The sequence below is a fragment of the Branchiostoma floridae genome, chromosome 2, assembly GCF_000003815.2.
Source record: "Branchiostoma floridae strain S238N-H82 chromosome 2, Bfl_VNyyK, whole genome shotgun sequence".
NCBI classification, from domain to species: Eukaryota; Metazoa; Chordata; class Leptocardii; order Amphioxiformes; family Branchiostomatidae; genus Branchiostoma; species Branchiostoma floridae.
In genome coordinates this window covers 11556964-11576343 of record NC_049980.1, presented here as the reverse complement: position 1 = coordinate 11576343, position 19380 = coordinate 11556964, and the positions used below count along the sequence as shown (strand labels likewise).

The 19380-nt window shown below is 40.3% G+C and overlaps 3 protein-coding genes across 3 annotated transcripts; all 3 read right to left on the bottom strand.

Annotated features, from left to right (window-relative positions):
• Positions 1 to 614: 614 nt before the first annotated feature.
• LOC118404049 lies at positions 615 to 2333 on the bottom strand. The gene is made up of 3 exons (XM_035803005.1): positions 2026 to 2333; positions 1245 to 1487; positions 615 to 691 (listed from the first exon to the last, which is right to left on the bottom strand). Exons 1-3 carry the CDS (start codon positions 2099 to 2101, stop codon positions 615 to 617), a joined length of 396 nt encoding a protein of 131 aa, XP_035658898.1. The 5' UTR covers positions 2102 to 2333.
• A 1398-nt stretch (positions 2334 to 3731) lies between these two features.
• Positions 3732 to 7529, bottom strand: LOC118410268. Its single transcript, XM_035811826.1, has 6 exons — positions 7348 to 7529; positions 6605 to 6775; positions 5980 to 6072; positions 5414 to 5476; positions 5033 to 5114; positions 3732 to 4838 (listed from the first exon to the last, which is right to left on the bottom strand). The coding sequence occupies exons 1-6, from the start codon at positions 7505 to 7507 to the stop codon at positions 4499 to 4501; spliced, it is 909 nt and encodes a 302-aa protein (XP_035667719.1). The 5' UTR covers positions 7508 to 7529; the 3' UTR covers positions 3732 to 4498.
• An 8124-nt stretch (positions 7530 to 15653) lies between these two features.
• LOC118410430 lies at positions 15654 to 18913 on the bottom strand. Its single transcript, XM_035812151.1, has 3 exons — positions 18727 to 18913; positions 16376 to 16624; positions 15654 to 15832 (listed from the first exon to the last, which is right to left on the bottom strand). Exons 1-3 carry the CDS (start codon positions 18800 to 18802, stop codon positions 15678 to 15680), a joined length of 480 nt encoding a protein of 159 aa, XP_035668044.1. The 5' UTR covers positions 18803 to 18913; the 3' UTR covers positions 15654 to 15677.
• Between the last annotated feature and the right edge of the window lie 467 nt (positions 18914 to 19380).

Sequence of the window (19380 nt, the reverse complement as noted above, 5' to 3'; positions counted from 1 at the left end):
GAAACGGTCAGACGTTTCGGATAGAATCCACTATCCTTCGTCAGTGACACTGAAGTGATCTGCAAGAAACAGGTCTTTTATACTTACGTATTGGCAATTGCATTTGCCCAAGGCCAAATGAACTGCTAAATCCAAGCATCTTGCATGTAATGTTGGCCAGAGTGGGTCTATTCCATGCAGCTGTGTAACACACGCTACCCCAGGTATCATTGTACATCTGGAGTATGCCTGTAGTCTCGTTTGGCGTTGTCTGACTTTCAACAAGCCTGATACAACCTGGAGGGGGGGGGGGGCACATTGTGTAATCTCGTTTTGCTATTCGTTCATGTTAACGCCATGTTTTATTTGCTTTCAGACAGGCAAGGATATTGCGGCACTGCACCCAAATTCAGTAGCTTGTTTTATTAGCATCACATACAAGGAACAGATAGAAGGTATTGGTAGACTTTTTATGGCCCAAGGGGCACGGTATTGGAAGGCGAAACCTTTCCCACCTTTTACCTACGCCATATTACACTTGCTATTCTCTATATGTCATCTAAAATATGATTCAAAACAGAGAGATGCAATGAAAGTGACGACGACAAATTCAAAGAACGCTTAACGCATGTAGATTAGCGCATTAACTTGCCTAAAAAAGGAGATGCTGTTGGTCGTGGCTTTGTTGTTTCTTGCACTGGCGCCTCGGAACCTTGAAAATTTATCAATAAAATCGATATCAGATTTTCAGACAAGACTGTTAATCCATAGCCGAGTTTGTGGGATTGATATCGATTAGAAGTTTACAATGATCTTTAGTTAAGGTATTATCTCACTGCACTTGCGTCACTGTGGGTTCGAAAGATACTCAACGAATTTCAGAGATATAGAATGAATTCTATTACATCTTGTGTGTTTTGTTTTCTTCTAAGTCATACTTTGACGTATAACGCAATATCTAAATTATAAATAAAAATCGAAGAAAGTAACACAACAGTTACGCAGTGAACATACTGAGTGCAAGTGCGACGCAAGTGCAGTGAGACACCACCTTTACCGAAGGGGGCTATATACAGAGATTTTCAGATATTCTGTTTTCTTATGTTTAAAGAATTAACTTAACGTAACCAAAACTGAGAAGAATTGGCAAATGTGTGTTCTTGTTACCTTTGAAAATACAAGTAAACTCATGATATTAAAATAAGGAAAAAATAACTCTAAGAAAGAATGAAGATTGCAAGATTGACACAGAAGTGCAATGGTACCTGTGCAGTTTTCAAACTTCTCTGTAACATTGTCCACAACCCATCCGTAGCGGTTACCCTGGGCGTCTTTATAGTTGCAGACGATAAGAAAGTCCAACTCTGTGTCATGGCTACAGTTGTAAAATAGCCGGTCACCAAACAAGCACGTCTGGTTCGCCGCTGTGCAGTTACACCCGCCTGGCCTCTGCTCGGTACAGTGATCGAACGCGCTATTGTTGTACTGAGGGGGAGGACCGGTGCAATCTAAAAAGGAAAACCGGCAAAATAGTGTACAATTAAGGTACCCTAAGGTCATCCACATACAACGAATGTTGTGACGTAGTATTACTAGATGTCACTAGCTATACAAACAGTTACGTCGATGAAGGTTAGACGTTCAGGTAATAAGATACGCCAAAAGCAGTTACTCAAACAACTGGATATGGTTTTGGACAGTTTCCAAGCAGTTATTCCTTGCTTGCGTAAAGCCTGTCACATAGGACCTTCTTGTGACTTTGTCCCAAACCATTCTCTAATCCCAAGGTCGGCACTGGATTAAAATTAGCCTAGAATTCATCCTATTCTAGCTTCAGTTTGTTCCTATTATCATATCTAAGAATGATACGACTTCCCCGACGCAAATACCTGCCTCACGACTATGTTCTGGAGAAGGTCAGGGGGCCATGGTCAGCTATGTATGGTGAGAGCCTTTAAAATGTGACACATTGCCATCGTTAAAACAAGTACCAAACGTTTGTCAAACATGTCAACCACACAAACTTCTTTTGAAAGACAAACATACCGTTGTTTACAGCAACAGTACTTGCTACCTGTCCCACCACCACGCAGACAAACAGTGCGGTGTTCAGAAGCCTCATCTTTGTCCCTTGTTTAGGATATGGAAGTCAGACACTTTCTGATCTTTACGAAGTCAACAACATTTAGTCGTTTCCTGGTTCTGTTTGTGGCTTTGTTACTTGCCTAGTTACATTGAAGGATGGAGGTTTCTTTATTGTGTACGCGCTTTCACTGTATGAGCTGGCATTGACTAAATACCAAACATGCTATGTATATTCGCGTTATTGTTGTAAAGACTTTGCATTGCTAAGGTGCTCAGATACAATGTCTGCCAAGCTAACTACCACATGACTGAGAATAAGAGTGACGGTTAAAACATCGTTGTTCTCCTTTCTAGAAAAAGAAAATCAATCCAAACGATTGACAGTTGTTGCTGGTTGATGAATATTTGATGTCTGGTTTGGTTTGTCCTCCAGGATGCCTACAGCTTTCTTTGATTGGTGGCTGACCTTCATTCTACATGTAGGTCATCAAGAGTCCACTTTTAGTGATGTCAGGAGTAGCAAGTAAGAATAACTTGAAGTCAGTGTTAACATTCGGGTCGGATTAGGAGGAACTGTAAGATTGACGACTTATACACTTTTATCTGTCTGTACGACCCACCAAGGTCGCTGCCTATCCAACAACACCATTTGTGAAAAATGTTCCTGAATAGTTTTCTACGTTAGTGGTTACCAAGTTAACCGACATTGTACCTTGTAACGTACCTGTTAACTGATTGCACAATACCTCTGATAAAGAGCAAATGTTTGGTTCGTATACCATTTGTCTTACCACTAAAGGAGTTTTACTTCCTCATGGCTTGACAAATATTGACGTGTAAAGAAAGGCCTTTGTGTTGTGGTATAATGCTTCATGTATGGTCTATACCCATGGACATCAAAATGGCAAGATTTCATCTCAAAAAGTACAGAAATGACACAATTTCCAACGCCCCATTTATACCCTCCCTACTTTTGTTGGAAGCACCCAGGGAACGGTGCACACAGTCCCGACGGTACTAATCAGTGCTGCATACTGCTGAATCAGTACTTTTCTATATTTGCCATCAGTATTTTGTGCCCCATTTCTCCCGCTGCCCTTCGGTTGAACCCGTGCCCTGACAGCGGCTATTATTGACTTGTCTAGTTAATATACGAACATGCACCACTTTCTGCTGACACACACGTACGCCTTTCAAAACAAAATAACTTAATTGACAAGGGTCGTGGGCTGTTGCAAATCAATCTCCAAGTAGACTTTCGTACCGTTTCTGGACCCCAAGATCTGACTGCTAGGCCATTCAGATATATCTGCGGACACCTCCAATATTTATGCTCTCCAAGCAGATGTTGGCTGGGACGATTGAGACCTTCTTCTATTTTGTTCCTTTTTGTTGACATACGGCCATAAGGGGTATAGCGGTCAGATCTAGGCCTGACTCGCGTCCAGTCAGAAACCGTCACGATTTTGTCTCTGAAGATCTGCTTTGAGATTAAACTATTATTAGATATACTAACGACGCAGCAAGAACTTGGCCACAGTCCATCACGATATATGCGATCAAGTATGTACGTACGAATACAGTAATGTGCTATCATGGACCTACGACGACATGCCGGTGGTCGCAACTTCGCTGACACAAACTATACAAAGATGAGAACTGACACAAATATTTCGTATTTTCTTGCACATTAAAGTTCACAAAAAGGTAAAATAGAGCATTATATCAATGTAACACTTGTAAGTAAACCACACTTGCTATGCTATAAGCGTGTTAGAAATGGAATCCGTAGAAAAGTTGGGGCATCTTTGCTGGATAGCGTTAAAGAACACTTACGAGTAGCTTTCAGCGACATGTGTAAAAGTTCTGTGTGACATTTCGTTCAGCGTAGTAAAGCTGCTTCCGCGCCGCGTGCCTATGAAGCTTTTGTATTACACCGTAAGACGGTTATACATTCAAATAATGAAATGTTTGGTTTGCTTCAAATGTTCATACTTGCAGTGTGGGTGTAGGTTGCAGTCCAACCATGTGTGGACTGTGACCTCAACAGATAGGTAAACCAGCACTGCTTTGTTATTGTATCTTCAATATAAAACATTGCTAAAAAAGACGCCAAAACCAGTTACTCAAGTATGGATATGATTTAAAGATTTGCATACGATATATTCTGAGCGCATGACAGATGCTAAACGTAATTGGTGCACACAAACTACTCTCTCTTCTGTTCATCGTCATATGATGTTCTGCTATTTTACTGTTTGTCAATATTTGATTGATTTAGTTACTGTTGGATGATGGTCAGTGTCTGTGTCTGGTCTCTTCTGTGGTCTGAATGTTGTTTCCGCCTACTTCTGTTGAATCCATCTATGCTAAGATTTTGTCTGCTCAGTCCATAGAATGTCTGAATGAAGCGTTTGGGTAAAGATTTCAACTACTATGAGTCGATCGGTGTCATAGCGCTGCCAGGACGTTTGGGGCTGTCCGTTTGACCTGATGGTTCTGATGCTGATGGTTCGCCGGTAGGCTGGCTACAATCTGGATCTGTTGACGTTTGGTTTGCTGCCGTTCCTGACGTTCCATCCTTCACTTCAATGCTGAGTCTCTCATCGGAAGCCTCTCCGACTTGTCTCATTTCCTGCAGCTGTGCCGGTTCACCTGAAGTGGGGTTGTTGTCACTTGATTGTTCATTTGTTTCTCCGACAGGTGGTGGTTGTGCCCGCCTTTGTGAATTATGAGCTGCAGCGTTTCCCCTTCGACGGTTGTTACGGTTGTTTCTGTATTTAGTCAACAAATATCAATAGTCAACCACGAAAGACGTGTAGTTATTTTCCCTCCTATTTACAGAAACGTTGTAAATAGCTGTCTAAACGTGTTAGCCAATTATGTGTGAAATACAAATTTAAAACCATAGTTAAGTATTCTTCAACAATGGACTATCTCTCTTGACGTATGTTTATGATCAACATACCTTTTGCAACAAAGCTTGCTAGCTACAAGTGCTAGCAGGACGACACCCGCAATCGCCCCGACAACGATAGCAACGATTCCACCTGTATCCGAATTCAACAATTCAAGAAGATAAAGTTGACAGCGCAAACAACGTGATCTGTGTAAGACGTGATTTACATTATACACACAAAATGTACTTCTGATAATCCAAGAAACACCAGAATGTCAATGAAACAAGGACTGATCAAAGTTCTTCAATGTCAAACGTCAGACCTTTATTTGCATGCCGTTACAGCTAATCACAGATGCCACGCGAAAACAACTATACAAATACGAGTATGCTGGTTCAGCTGTTAGTTGAAAACCGTCCCTAATACCGTGAATAAACCTGTCTGATTACCTGTAGAAAACCCAGATGACGACTCGTGTCCCGACGCTGTAGGAGTTTTGTCCGTGAGGCTATCTGAAAGTGCAATTTACGAAAAAAACGACAAGCATTACATATCGCAACATGTTACCTTGTGACTATTTAATTTGGCGTATTTGACATATCATGGTGTGTTTGCAAATCCTCTGAATATTATTGCCGAATATATTTTAAACATTATGTACATATTATAATCGAAACATTTCCCAAAAATTCTACAGTAGGCGCATGGTTAATGTCAGCAACCGAACTTAAGTTGCACTCTCACCGCACTTGCGTCAAGCTTGCGTCACTGCGGGGTTCGTTCACGGCGTCACTGTTTTGTTATTTCCTCCGATTTTTTTATAATTTAGATATTGCGTAATATGTAAAAATTTGAAGACGACATAATAAACAAAAAGTAAGAAAATTCGTTCTTTATCTCAGAAATTCCTTAAGTATCTTTCGAACCCCGCAGTGACTCAAGCATGCCGCAAGTGCAGTGCGAGTGCACCTTAACCCTGTGTCTCCATCTTTGAAATATATTCATGTAAACCTACCTTCTGTAGCGACGTCAGGACCAGACGTGGTAGGGTTGGGAATGGTTGTCGCGGGCGGCTGACAGGACATCAGGTCAGGGAACGTCGTGTTTACTGTATATTAGCAAGAGAACAACATTAAAGGCTTCCTTCATATACATGTACGCTCGGTGATATCTTACATTGCCATGCTGCTGATAGAATGCATTCTCAACACTTAAAACGTCAAGTAGATTATCATATATTTCACAAGAAATGGTAACTTGACATATCGTTACATGACGTGTAGATTTGACAACGAAAATGATTATCAAGCATTGCCTTCAATAATTCTAATACTAGGCCCTTCTTGCTGAAAAAGACTACAGTTAATTTGGACGTTTATGATCATACAGAACGTTGAGATGTTGGCTTTGATTTTGACAGATCAACCATTTTGTTTCATTACCAACATGCCAAACAGCCTTGCATGATGATATCCGTACACATTAATCGTTGCAAGGAATACGAAACTGTACAGTGATGGGCATAGACGTTTTGCACCATGTTGACCATTTTGAACAATTATTGGTCTTATTTCCAAATGACCCCACAAGGTGAGAACCATTAAGGATTCATTAAGGAGGATAAGAAAACAAGCTTCTGCCTTTGCACGAGATTTTAATGAGGTTAGAGCATGCTCCACTTCCTCCCACGGCGTATGTTAGCCAGCAGGGTTCTGTCCTGCTACAGTTCCACAGGCTGGTCACCGTATCAGGACAGTTGTGCTGTATGTTGACGGTCCATGCGTCGTTTGAGACGCCCGATGGGAGTTGATCTAGATAAACAACAAGAACAACAACTATCAACAACATATCTATGTATATGTGACATAACGTTAAGGTTGGAAACGAATTATCCCATCTTTTGTTTCTTTAAGAGTATCTACGTATGTTAAAAATATATTATGTTTGTAACCGCATTGTTAGCTGTGAAACCTAGCTGTAGTGTGAAGAAGATGACGGATGGTTGCTGGCTGTTAAAGACCTACGTCACATTTCCTACCTGGGGCTGTTTGCGGAAACGAAAATTAAAGTTTATGCAAATAAATATGCACAAGGCATGCTGTTGAATTATTTCTGATCCCTTCTGAGTTTTGCTGTCTTTTATATCGTACTATTCGTTCCCCCAAACTGCCCGGTCGGGCCCCTTTGTAGAAGTGTGACGTTAGCCAAATCTGTAGTTGTGATTCTTGTGAATAAAGAAATGTGTACAATGCCATGTTACCCCAACTTCAACAACAATTTCGTGTATCATGTTAGATAGTTTTTAAACATTTTGATTGCTACTACTGCGCACACATGGCAGAACAAAAGGCAGTTGTTTAGAAAGATGTGATACATAACTTACGTATTGCAACTTGCACTGCCGGCGACCCGCGGCTGTTAAACCCTAGCATCCTACATGCGATGTCGAGTACGGTGGGTTGATTCCAGGTAGCCGTTTGACACACGCTTCCCCATTTATTGTTGTAGTACACCTGGAGTATGCCTGTCGTCTCGTGGGGCATCGTCTCATTTCCAATAAGCCTGATGCAGCCTGGATGAAAAACACGTCTCGTGTTGCTGTGCGGAAGATTGTTCTTTTTTCTAAGCTTAAGTGATCTGGATTATATTCGATACATCTAGAGTGAAGAATAGGGAGAGTATCGGGAATAAAAAAAAGTATCAGATTTAACAATTCATTAAAGCATTAAAAAAACTGAGAATTCAGAAAAGGTACTTTCATACATTCGTTGAAGGTAGGGGAGGTCAGGTTAGGAGACTCTTTTAAAAATGTAAATACATCTTGTCGTATACCTTCCGGTGGCCAGGTTGTAACATTAAACTTGGAGCACTCAGAGGGAGGAAATGTTGTTCGTGGTGGTAGCGTTGACTGCACCGGGGCCGGGGAGCCTTATGGATAGTGAAAAGAGATATGTATAAAAGTTCTCTGCTATATTTGGGATATTTTGGTAACTGTAGACGCACTTTAACAAAAGTCAGAGTGTATTATATTCCAGGGCCGACGAACCAGTTCAGAAGACTGCTCAGAGAATGGCTTAAAAAAGGACGAATTTAAACAAAATGCGTTGCTAACAGCAGCATCTACAGTACAATGCATTACGCTTGAAACATGATTTTGTAAACGTGATTTTGTTTTCGTAAACCACCTCTTCGACCTACATAAGCAAACTTAAGCTATTTTGCATTTCAACTGCATCCTTGAGACAATGAGAATTCAAGAGCACAATCTTACCCGTGCAGGCTTCAAATTCGTCTTTCGAATCTGGCAAGCTGACGAATCCCAGGTTTGCGTCCCAATCTTTACGGTCGCAGGTGATGATGAAGTCCAAGTCTATGCCATGGTCACATTTGTAGTACAGTTGGTCACCATGGATACAGGTCTTACCCGTTTCATTGCAGTTACAACCGCCTGTCGGCTGATTCGCTACACAGTCTTGATATATACTATTGTTGTATGATGGAGGAGGACCGACACAATCTGCAAAGGAAAGAATTTCAGTAAGAATCTTTAGATAAGGCCTCATTATATGTGCTGTATTTGTAACATTTCCTGAGGAGAGTCATAAAAATGTTTTCTGAATATCTTATGCATGTTTATAAGTACGAGCTAAACAAAATGGACGAGAGGTCACATGCTATTTCCACTTGGACGGCGGACTCGCGGGGCTCTCTTTGAGACCAATAATTTGACGAATCGCTCAATGAATCTTTTTATGCTTTTCATTTGTGGGCTTCGTTCTCCTTTCAGTCACACTTTTTCATTATGTATGACTGAAGGTTGAAAACATTCAAGTCGCAGTGAGAGCGCAGTGGATCGTCGTCTAGTGTACAGGGGGCATCACCCCATCGATCTAGCAATCAATATCAGATCTATAACAAGAGTTGTTTCAGACAAACTGTCAATACAGCAGCTTCTGTCGAACTCTCGATTCACAAAGGCCTACATCCTTCATTTACTGTACGTTAAGGAACGGCATGACGACTGTGCTACAAAAGTGCCCATAGTTGGGTAGGATATTTTAAAAGGCCTATGCTATAGTGGGATACTGCATCACAACATAGGCATTTTTATCTCTGGTGGAAACGGATAACTATTACATACATATGTCCCAAAACAGATTTATCGGTTGTTTACTTTATGTACAGATTTAAAAATGGATGTGGTCCGAAGAATATATTTGTTATCTAGGCGAGGCGGAAAATATGTTACTACACTAAATAAACTTCCTCTTCAAAAAGACCTACCGTTGGTTTGAGCAAGGGTGCTGTTAAGCGGCCCTATCACCACACAGAGAAACAGCGAAATCTTCAGAAACATCATGTTTGGTTAAAAGTCACAAACACAACGGCATGACGACATTCTTCGCAGCTCATGGAACGGAAAACCGGACACCACTCACTGCGTTTCCAATATGGCGTTTCCCGTGCTGATCACTGTGACGACCCTTGAATTGTTTGCCCTTACAAAATACTCTTTGCCCTTACATGTGGGCCTATAGTAAAGCCACCGTGGAAGAATATATCGTTGACGGGGTTCATTAGTTACATATGAGTAAGTCAATTGAATGTTAGTCAATCAGTGACTCTTTGAAGGCGGTGCGTGTCTTACGTGTTTTTAAAGTGTCACAGATTGGCGGAAGAAATTATGTATTTGTTATTTTGTTGACACGATAGCCACTCCGCTCAAGAGTTTAACTTGGTGTTGTAAAGATTTGACTGAAATGTCGAAATGAATATCATAGAAACAATGCACAGTGACACCTATTATGCATCTTTGAATTTGACTACAAAACACTCTGTAATAAGGGTTGGGTTTTAATACGCGTTCTTTTCCTGTACAGTTTACTTGAAATATTTACATTCCACTTCGCATGTCTAGTTGTGACTGTCTACCATTGTTCATGCATTTGACATGTATAAATGAGCCCACAAAAATGGATGACTCGGTATTTACTCTTCTTTCGAAGTACTTTAGTAACTTAAGCAACTAAGAGTACATGGTGATGCCCTGTTCATTGTCAAGGTCGCGGGAGACGGAAACGATGGAGAATACTCGGTAACACCGCTTTCACTCATTGTCAAGGAAATCTATCTTGATTACATCATCTACATCACAGTTACCAAGTGCATTTTGATGATTGTAATTGTGAATAACATCTCACGATGCAAAAATGCGAAAATACTTGGAAGGTTCCCACTTATAATTCCCCTTGCATTGATGTCTTCGCTAATCAGATATAAGAAAACGAAATTCATCATTACCTGACTTGTAGCCAAACATGTAATGATAACTTAATCTCATTCACGTTCCGTGTCTGCACATTAATGATTGTTTAAGAAAAGTACGAATACCGCAGAAAATCTCTCACAACGAGCAATTATATTGATTGATAATGATAATAATGATACTAAATAATATGATAATAAATATACTTGTTGAAGTTTTGTACTGCCCCAACTACACTCAATACTGTAGCAACCTCCTCAGCTTTCCACATAAGCTGGTAAAATTCGCCATAAATCTGGGTAATCTTCCTGATAATGCCACTTGATGCTTCGATGTTCAGCATTCAACTGACGCCAAACTTCTTCAGTATGTACTATCATTCATAAAATAAACAAAAAGTTTTGAATAACTAAATTTCTGACCTGCCAGCTTGGTCTGGCGTATCTGTTCATAATCCATCTCTTTAGAAATGTGTTTTTTTCTTATCCTTGATTTTATTAATGTGGTTTATTACTTGAACATTACTTTTGTTAAAATTCTTTGCTTGTCTGTATTTGTTTTAATGCTCTTTTGTCCTTCCAGTTTGTTTCTGATGACGACACTAAGATAAGCGTGTTGAGCTTGAGTGTGTCAACATCACGTTATGTATTTATATGTTGCAATAGAAAAGTTACCAAGTCCGTCATTTCATGTGTCGTATCTCTGATCCGGATGTAGTTTAAAACTTCCGAACTAGGTGAATCTTGTCAATGATTACCGTTGAAGTGTTTACATCTGCTTGTAAGTACATGTCTGTTTGCTGAACAAATGTCTCACTGAAAGGTCGTCAATCAGGTGGCACTTCCCAAAGTCTGGATTGCAAAAAACAGGGGGATAATAAAGCACCATGACTCGCAGACTAAATACAACTATTTTTATGATAATTCTTCTGTACTTACGACAGTTATACTATTCTATTGATACATCACATGTAGGTCTGCAAAGTTTGTACAGGTATCAGGATATGCAGAAGTAATTCAAAGTATGACACGACGACTACAAAATGAACTCAATATTCAAGTACATTTTACATGATGAACTTTATTGCACGACATTTGTACATGGTACAATGTATGGCAACGACTATTACACAATTTAAAGTAAAAAAAAAATAGGTCTATACAATGAGACTTAACATCCTAATAAAAATAACAAGAAGGGCTAATACAAGTCTTTGATATAGTGTTACAATCGAGTCGGGCTAATCATGAGTTTCATTTTTCTTTCTAATAGCAAAGCAGTCTTTGATATATTTGCCTATCTTTGCATTATGGGAGTTGTGGCATCTAAAAATATATACAAATCTGTCTTTAGCATCGAGGTTCTTGAAATCTGCTGTAATAGATTCTAGAAATGTGAATAGCTCATTACGTAAAATAGTGTATTTAGAACATTCCATTAAAAAGTGAAATTCATCTTCAATATGCTTTGGACAGAAAGGGCAGAACCTTTGGTCAGGGGCTACATTGTAATATCTGCCTGTTTCAATATTCAATTTATGGCGACTGATTCTTAACTGAGTTATCGCTTTCCGAATTTCAAAATTGTTTATATCATAAAGGTATGTTTCTTGTTCATAACATTTTTTTCATATTATTCATCTCTTTATTTTCATATATGAGAAACCTATGCATATAGCTTGGAGTTTGCCTACAGAGTCTACAGAGTAAAGGGTAGCGTTATACCTCCTTGTAACTACTCTCACTGGATGGTATCGTCTCGCCAGGGGGCGCTCTGTCCTGATGGCTTGTCACCTTTGCTGAAAGGTCGCTGATAGATGAGTCGCTGTCGAAGTTTGTTGGCTCTTTTTCAGGGTTCACAGATTGCTCTTTCACAAACTGACTGGCCTGGTTACTGTCTCTGTCTCTTACAGTTTTGTTTGCTGTCGTTCCGGAACTTCCATGGATCTTTAGCTGTGTGACTCATCTGAAGCTTCCCCAAAGTCACTCATTTCCCGTTCATCTTGAGTGGGATTGTTATCCCTTGCTTGTTTATCTGTTGCTCCGACAGCAGGTTTCTTTGTCTGCTCTGGTTGTGTGGTAGCTGGAGCCACTTGACAACGTTTTTTTCTGTAGCTCAGTATGTAGGCAACATAATATGAAAAGTCAACAACATGATGTTCCTTTTCCGTTGCACTATAGCTGTTTAAAAGTCAATTAACGTGTGAAACAAAGACGTTAGCTATCATTCTACAAAGGAATACCTCTTTTGACGCATGTTTATGAACAACATAGTTACCTTTTGTGACAAAAGTAACCAGCTACCATCGCTACCAAGACAAACGCAGTCACCCCGAGAGCAATGCCAACCTTTTCACCTGTAGTCGAAAACAATATTTTAAAAATTCATCAAGGCTAGATAAAGTTGATAATCGAAACCTTGTGATCTGTATAATCAGTGGTTTAAACCATACTCACTAAACACTGTTCTGAAAAATCAAGACACACTAAAAAGGTTGACCCCAATGAAACTGATCAAAATACTTCAATATCAAGACGTCAGGCTTTTATTTGCATGTCGTTACAACTAGTTACAATTGCCACAAGAAGTCACAACTAGTCACAATAGCCATATCAATATTTACTGATTCAGCTGTAATTTGAAAACCACCTCTTGATACCATGAATATAACCAGGTCTAATTTACCTGTAGAAAGCCCTGCAGTAGGTGATGCTTCGTGTCCCGGAGTTGTGAGGCTATCTGTAAGTGTAATTATCATTACGGCAATACGTTATCTCATGCATTACATATTACAACATGTTACGTTGTGACTATATAATATGGCCATGAAATATTCTAAATCTGTGTTTGCTAACCTTAAAGAGTTTTGTCGATTTTTTCAGATATTGTAATCCAAACCTGAAACATTCTACAGCTTGATGGTTAATGTGAGCAAGCGAACTAACCCTGTCTCTCCATCTTCAAACTATCTGTAGGTGAACCTACCTTCCGTGTGTGTTGTGACGTCAGGACCAGACGTGGTTGGGTTGGGAATGGTTGTCGTGGGCGGCTGACAGGACATCAGGTCAGGGAACGTCGTGTTTACTGCACATTGACAATAGAACAGCATTAAATCTTTCCATCACGTACATGTGTTATCTGTCCTTGTCATGCTGCTGATAGATTCCATTCTTGTAAGTTTCTTTAAAATGTATATTATCATATCTTTCACAATAAAGGGAAACTTGATATACATGTCAATATGACAACAAAAAGTTGATCTCCAATATTCTAATACAAGGTCCGTGTTGCTGAGCAAGTGCTGCGCTGTTGATATGAACATTATATGATCAGACAAATCGTTAAGATGTTGGCTTTGAGGTTGGCTTTACAACCTATGCAAATAAATTTGGCAGATCAAATATCTTATTTCATTACTAACATGTCAAGCATGGGCTAAATGTGAACAGCCTTGCACGGTGATATCAGTAATTAGCCCATGGCTACTTCCCCTCAGCCAATGAGGAGCCCCCATTTTCTGTTGATATATCCACATAGTATGGTGCTACGAAAAAAAGTGTGCTGCTATTTCATGCAAATGAGGAAAAAACTGTGGTGATATCAAGAAAACTGTGGTGATATCAGCCTGAAAAGTGTGGGTGCTATACGCATGTGACCTGTTCTGACCAACCCTAGCTTACCTTTGAGCCCATCTTCTGGGACTAGAATTGTGTCATGTGATAACTGACCAATCCCACTCTTCACTTCTAATTGCCCAGAGGAATATCACCAGACTTTCTGTCTCTCCGGGTACCTTGGCCGGGAAGGTCTTGACAAGATTAATGACCGTGTGTTGTTACAGCCTGACACTGTCTGTCACAGCTTTTCAAGCAATAACAAGAAAGATTGTGGACTTTAAGGACAAAATAAAGTAACATTTTGTAAAGCTGATGAACTAGAAAAGCTTCGGGGAAGTATGCCATGGGCTAAGTTAGTTACCCCATGGCCCTGGGCTCGTTTTCTGTGTATATCACCAGGCCCGCCACCTCGGGGATTTCTAGTCTCCCCTCGGGCATACCCCTCGGTGGGCGGGCCTGGTGATATACACAGAAACCTCGCCCCGCCCATGGGGTAACTATTACACCTTGTTGAAATAAAGAAAGAAATGACACAAAGAAGGACATAGGTGTTTGCACCATAAGTAGAAAGGACAAGGTGAGGGCCATTAAGAAAGATTAGAAACAGGGCCCCGCCTTCGCACGAGATTTGGAGAAGGCTAGGGCATTCCCCACTTCCTCCCACGGCGTATGTTAGCCAGCAGGGCTCTGAATAAGTCTTGTCACAGTCCCACAGGCTGGTCACCGTGCCAGAACATGTGTGCTCTATGTTGACGGTCCAGGCGTCGTTTGAGACGCCCGGTGGGAGCTGATCTAGATAAACAACAAGAACAACAACTGCTAACAACATATCTATGTGACATAACTTTACGGTTGGTAACATCTATGTATGTGAAAAAATATACTATGTTTGTAATCACATTGTTTACAGTGAGACCTAGCTGTATAGTGCAAATTAAAGGTACTCCTCATTCACTGAAGAAGGTGACAGATGGTCAATGAAACGATAGCTGTTAAGTCATTGGTCGTGAATAAAGGTTTGTGATATTCAAGAGCAACAGCAACAATATCATGTATCATGAGAGAGTTTTCTGTATCTGTATCTTTATCTATATAGCCGGTATAATAGCCCTTCGACGTAACACACCAGCTAACCAGTTTTCAAGCATTTTCATTGCTACTATGAGTACACACACGGCAGAATAAAACGCGATTGTTTCTAAAAATGTCTCTTCAAGACATGTCATAATATGACTTACGTGTTGCCAATTGCACTGCCGGGGACCCGTGGTTGTTAAACCCGAGCATCCTACATGCGATGTCAACTATGGTGAGCTGAGTCCAGATACCCGTGTAGCACACGGTCCTCCAGGTAGTGTTGAAGTACACCTGGAGTATACCTGTCGTCTCATTAGGCGTCGTCTCATTTCCAACAAACCTGATGCAGCCTGGAGGGAAAACACATTTTGTCTTGCTGTTTCCAATGATAGTCTCCTACCTTTCACTAATAAAAGGGTGTTAAAAGTTAAACCCCTCCCGCGCATAGGGCGGTGCGCATCTCCGTTTCCTTAGCCCTGGACCACACAACGCAATCACTACAGCAGGGGACTAGTCCACTGGCAAAGGCCTACTCATTAGGTCTTTGCACCGGCTTACTCATTTGCACCTGAGTAAAGTGGGGAAAGTCGTGTAAAGTGCCTTTCCCAAGGGCACAAGATCTGTGGCACGGCAGCCGGATTCGAACCCGCAATCTCAATAAAAGGGTGTACCTTGTCTAAATTTTCAGTTTTTAATGCTTAATGAATTGTTAAACCGGATGCTCTCTATTTCCTATACTCTGTATTCATCACTCTAGATGGGTATCAAATATAATCTAGAGCTCTTAACAAAAAAAAGCAAAATAGGTATACCTTCCGGCGGCCAGGTTGCGACATTGAACTCTGAGCAGTTAGAGGGAGGAAATGTGGGTAGTGGTGGTGGCGTTGACTGCACCGGGGCCGGGGAGCCTTAAGAATAGTTAAAAGAGATAGAAATCTTTACTGACACAACAAAAGTACAGTGACTTTCGTAAGGTCTATAACAACTACTTACAATGCATCTAAACACACACACACACACACACACACAAACACACACACACACACACACACATATACATATATATATATATTTATATGGATATCTATAGACATGAATAAGTTAAAAAAAGAAATATAGAAATGTATGAAAGTTCTTTGCTACAAGTTCTTTTTTTGGTACTATAGAAGCACTTCTACAAAAATCAGTGCACCAGTTGAAAAGACTGCTCAGAGAATAGCTTACAACGGACGAATTTAAACACAAGGCATTGCTAACTGCAACATCTACTGCACAATGTAGTGCGCTTTTATTTATCTTTTTATTGTCATAAAACATGATTCTTTAAAACATGATTCAGTTTTAGCAAACTAAATTTTGGGTAAGTCTTCAACCTATAGTAGCAAACTTAAGTTATTTTGTACTCCAATCTGCATCCTTGAGACAATGAGAATTCAAGAACACGATCTTACCCGTGCAGGCTTCAAATTTCTCTCTAGAATCTTGCAAGATGATAAATCCAAAGAAGTTTCCAACCGCATCCTTGTAGTTGCAGACTATGATAAAGTCCAAACCAATGCCATGGTTACATGTGTAGTACAGTTGGTCACCGAAACTACAAGTCTCAGCCGGGTCAGTGCAGTTACAACCGCCTGTCGCCTGGTTCGCTACACACCGGTCAAACGTGCTGTTGCTGTACGATGGAGGAGGACCGACGCACTCTGAAAAGAAAAAAAAGTGTTTACTTACTTTCAAGATATGGCATCGTTTTCTGTGTAACCTTCTGCGATATAAATGTTTTTGTTACGTTAACAGAAATATCAATGAGGACTAAAACGTTGTCCAGTTCTGTTGTTAACGTAATAAAAAGTAGACCTGAGAAGAAATACAGATTTCCTTGTTGTTTCTAGATTATTACCTCCATGAAATGTCATGGAGGTTATATTTTACCCTGTGTTTGTCTGTGTGTCTGTCTGTGTGTGTGTAAACAAGATAACTCAACAGCTTAATTGGATTGGTTTCATACTTGGTGTGTTGGTAGGGTGTGATGAAAGCTGAAAATAATTAGATTTTGGGCCCCCCTGGCGGCTTCCCTTGGTACTGCAGCGCAACTTCCGGGCTTGATATCTCGTGTTCTGAGCAAGCTATGGTCACGATTTTGGAGTGTTAGACCCCGTTCACACTCAAAAAAATGAAGCGGCTTCAACGTCGAAGCCGCTTGATCCGGATCGTTTTCTTGAGTGTGAACGCTCCAAGCGGCTAGGATTTTCACCGATCCGGCTCGTTTGCAATCCATCCCTGGGAGGTAGTTTGAGACACTTGTGAACAAGCCGCTTGGCTGAAATCGCGAGTGTGAACGCAACGCGGGATAGATTCTATGCAAATTTCCGATTTGCCCCCTGTTGGAGGTTATATATCCAGGTATCGGGAGCAGGAACACACGCCACACTGACAGGTTTGCTCACGTTACTGATTTTTGTGCCCAATGATAATGTCTGGAAAGAAAAAAAAATCGCTGTAGGGTCAAGGCAAGTGGAATGGGAAGCAAACAAAGCTTTTTTTATCACGCGAAGAGAGAGGAAACACAGCAAGCTAAAACAAAATCACAAAAAACAAGCATATCTTTGAACAGCTTTCTCTCTGGATCATGATATAAGACTATTAAGAGTGGGTTTGAGAAAACCTACAAACAATGTTGTAAAAAAGTTGTAAAAAAGTCCAGGTACGGAATTGTGTGCGATTAATCGGATTGTCTGAAATGAGTGTGAACGTAATTTTTTTGAAGTGGCTTGCCCGTTGAAGCGGCTTCGACGTTGAAGCCGCTTCATTTTTTTTGAGTGTGAACGGGGTCTTAGATAGCTCTTGTGCTCAGAAATAAGTGACATAAGTTTGGGCCCCCTAGCGTCTAGTTTTGGGAAAGCAGGGGCATTTTTGTCAAAAACTTCTGAAGACAATAACTCAAGAAGGGAACAACGGATTTTCATCATTTTTGGTATGTAGGTACCTTAGACAATGTTTTACAAGATAAGATGCTAATTATGCAAAACAGGAGTACATTTGCATAATTAATGAGAATATTCTATCATAGCAGTTTTTTCAATTATCTCTTGTTTCAGACATGCTATGATCTTGACATTATTTATGTAAAAATTGCAAAACCGCTTTATGATTAATAATGGGAATTTTATAACTGTGACATGTGTACGTTAGTCAATGATGAACATCATGCATAAATTATGTTAATGTGTTAGTCAATTGCATGAAATTTACGAAAGCTCTAAATTTTCATGGAGGTATGAGGTCGCCGAACTCTGGTTAATAATGTTTTTCCTCTCCATTATGAGTATCTAACTAAACACGTAGACGAGAAGTAGCATGCTGTACTCTTACCGAGGCTACTCTACATCTTAACTGGGACTGATCGTGTTTTTTTTCAGACACAAATTCTCCTATTGCTGTCAAGCATGTTACAACTTCCGTGGTACACTCAATTTCCACAATTCACACGACACATTCTTCAGAGTCTAAAACTACCATCACGAACTGTGCATAAGGTAAAAGTGGTCGCAATGACGACTGCACTATGGAAGTGGCCATGGAATAGTTGGATATCTTAATTTAAAAAGACTATAACGAGACATTGTAACACGGCATAGGCATGTGTTATTTCTCGTGGAAACGGAACAATATTACACGCATAATATATCACAAATCAAATTAGGCTGTGTTCCGTATGCCGTCATAAAGATATTTGACATTCTGGCGACACGGAAACTAATAAACACAGGTGGATACGAACAACTTCCCTAAAAAAAGGACCTACCGTTTGTTTGCGCAAGGGTGCTGTCCAGCTGTTCTATCACCACACAGAGGACCAGTGCGATCTTCAGAAAACTCATCTTTCAAATTGGTTAAGTCACAACCTCGCCATGCTTTGCAGCTTATGCCAAGGAAACTAAAACCGGACACAACTTGCTTTGTTTCCAATATGGCGCAGTCTCCTGAGTGGGCTGATCGGCTACCATTGGTTTTTGTTTGCACTTTGCCCTTGTTGGGGCTATAGCCATGGCGAAAGAAATTATGCGTTTACTATTTTATTGATACAGCGGCCACTCCACTTGAGAGTTTTACTCGGTGTTGTAAACGTTTGGCAGCTGAAACGTCGGAATGAATATTGTAGGAACAATGCATAATGACAGCTATTGTCTACCTTTCAAAGTGGACTACAAAACATTTTGTGATGGGATAGAGTTGCAAGATTTTAATACGCGTTCTTTTCCTGTACAGTCTACTTCAAATATATATTGTACACTTCACATGTCTAGTTGTGTTTGTCCATGTGACACGTCTGACTTGTGTAAATGAGCACAGAAGAATTGATGGCACGGTATTTACTTAAATTCTTTTGTAACTTAAGCAGCTAAGAGTACATGCAATGTACGTCATTGTCAAGGTAGCGGAGAGTCTAAGGGAACGT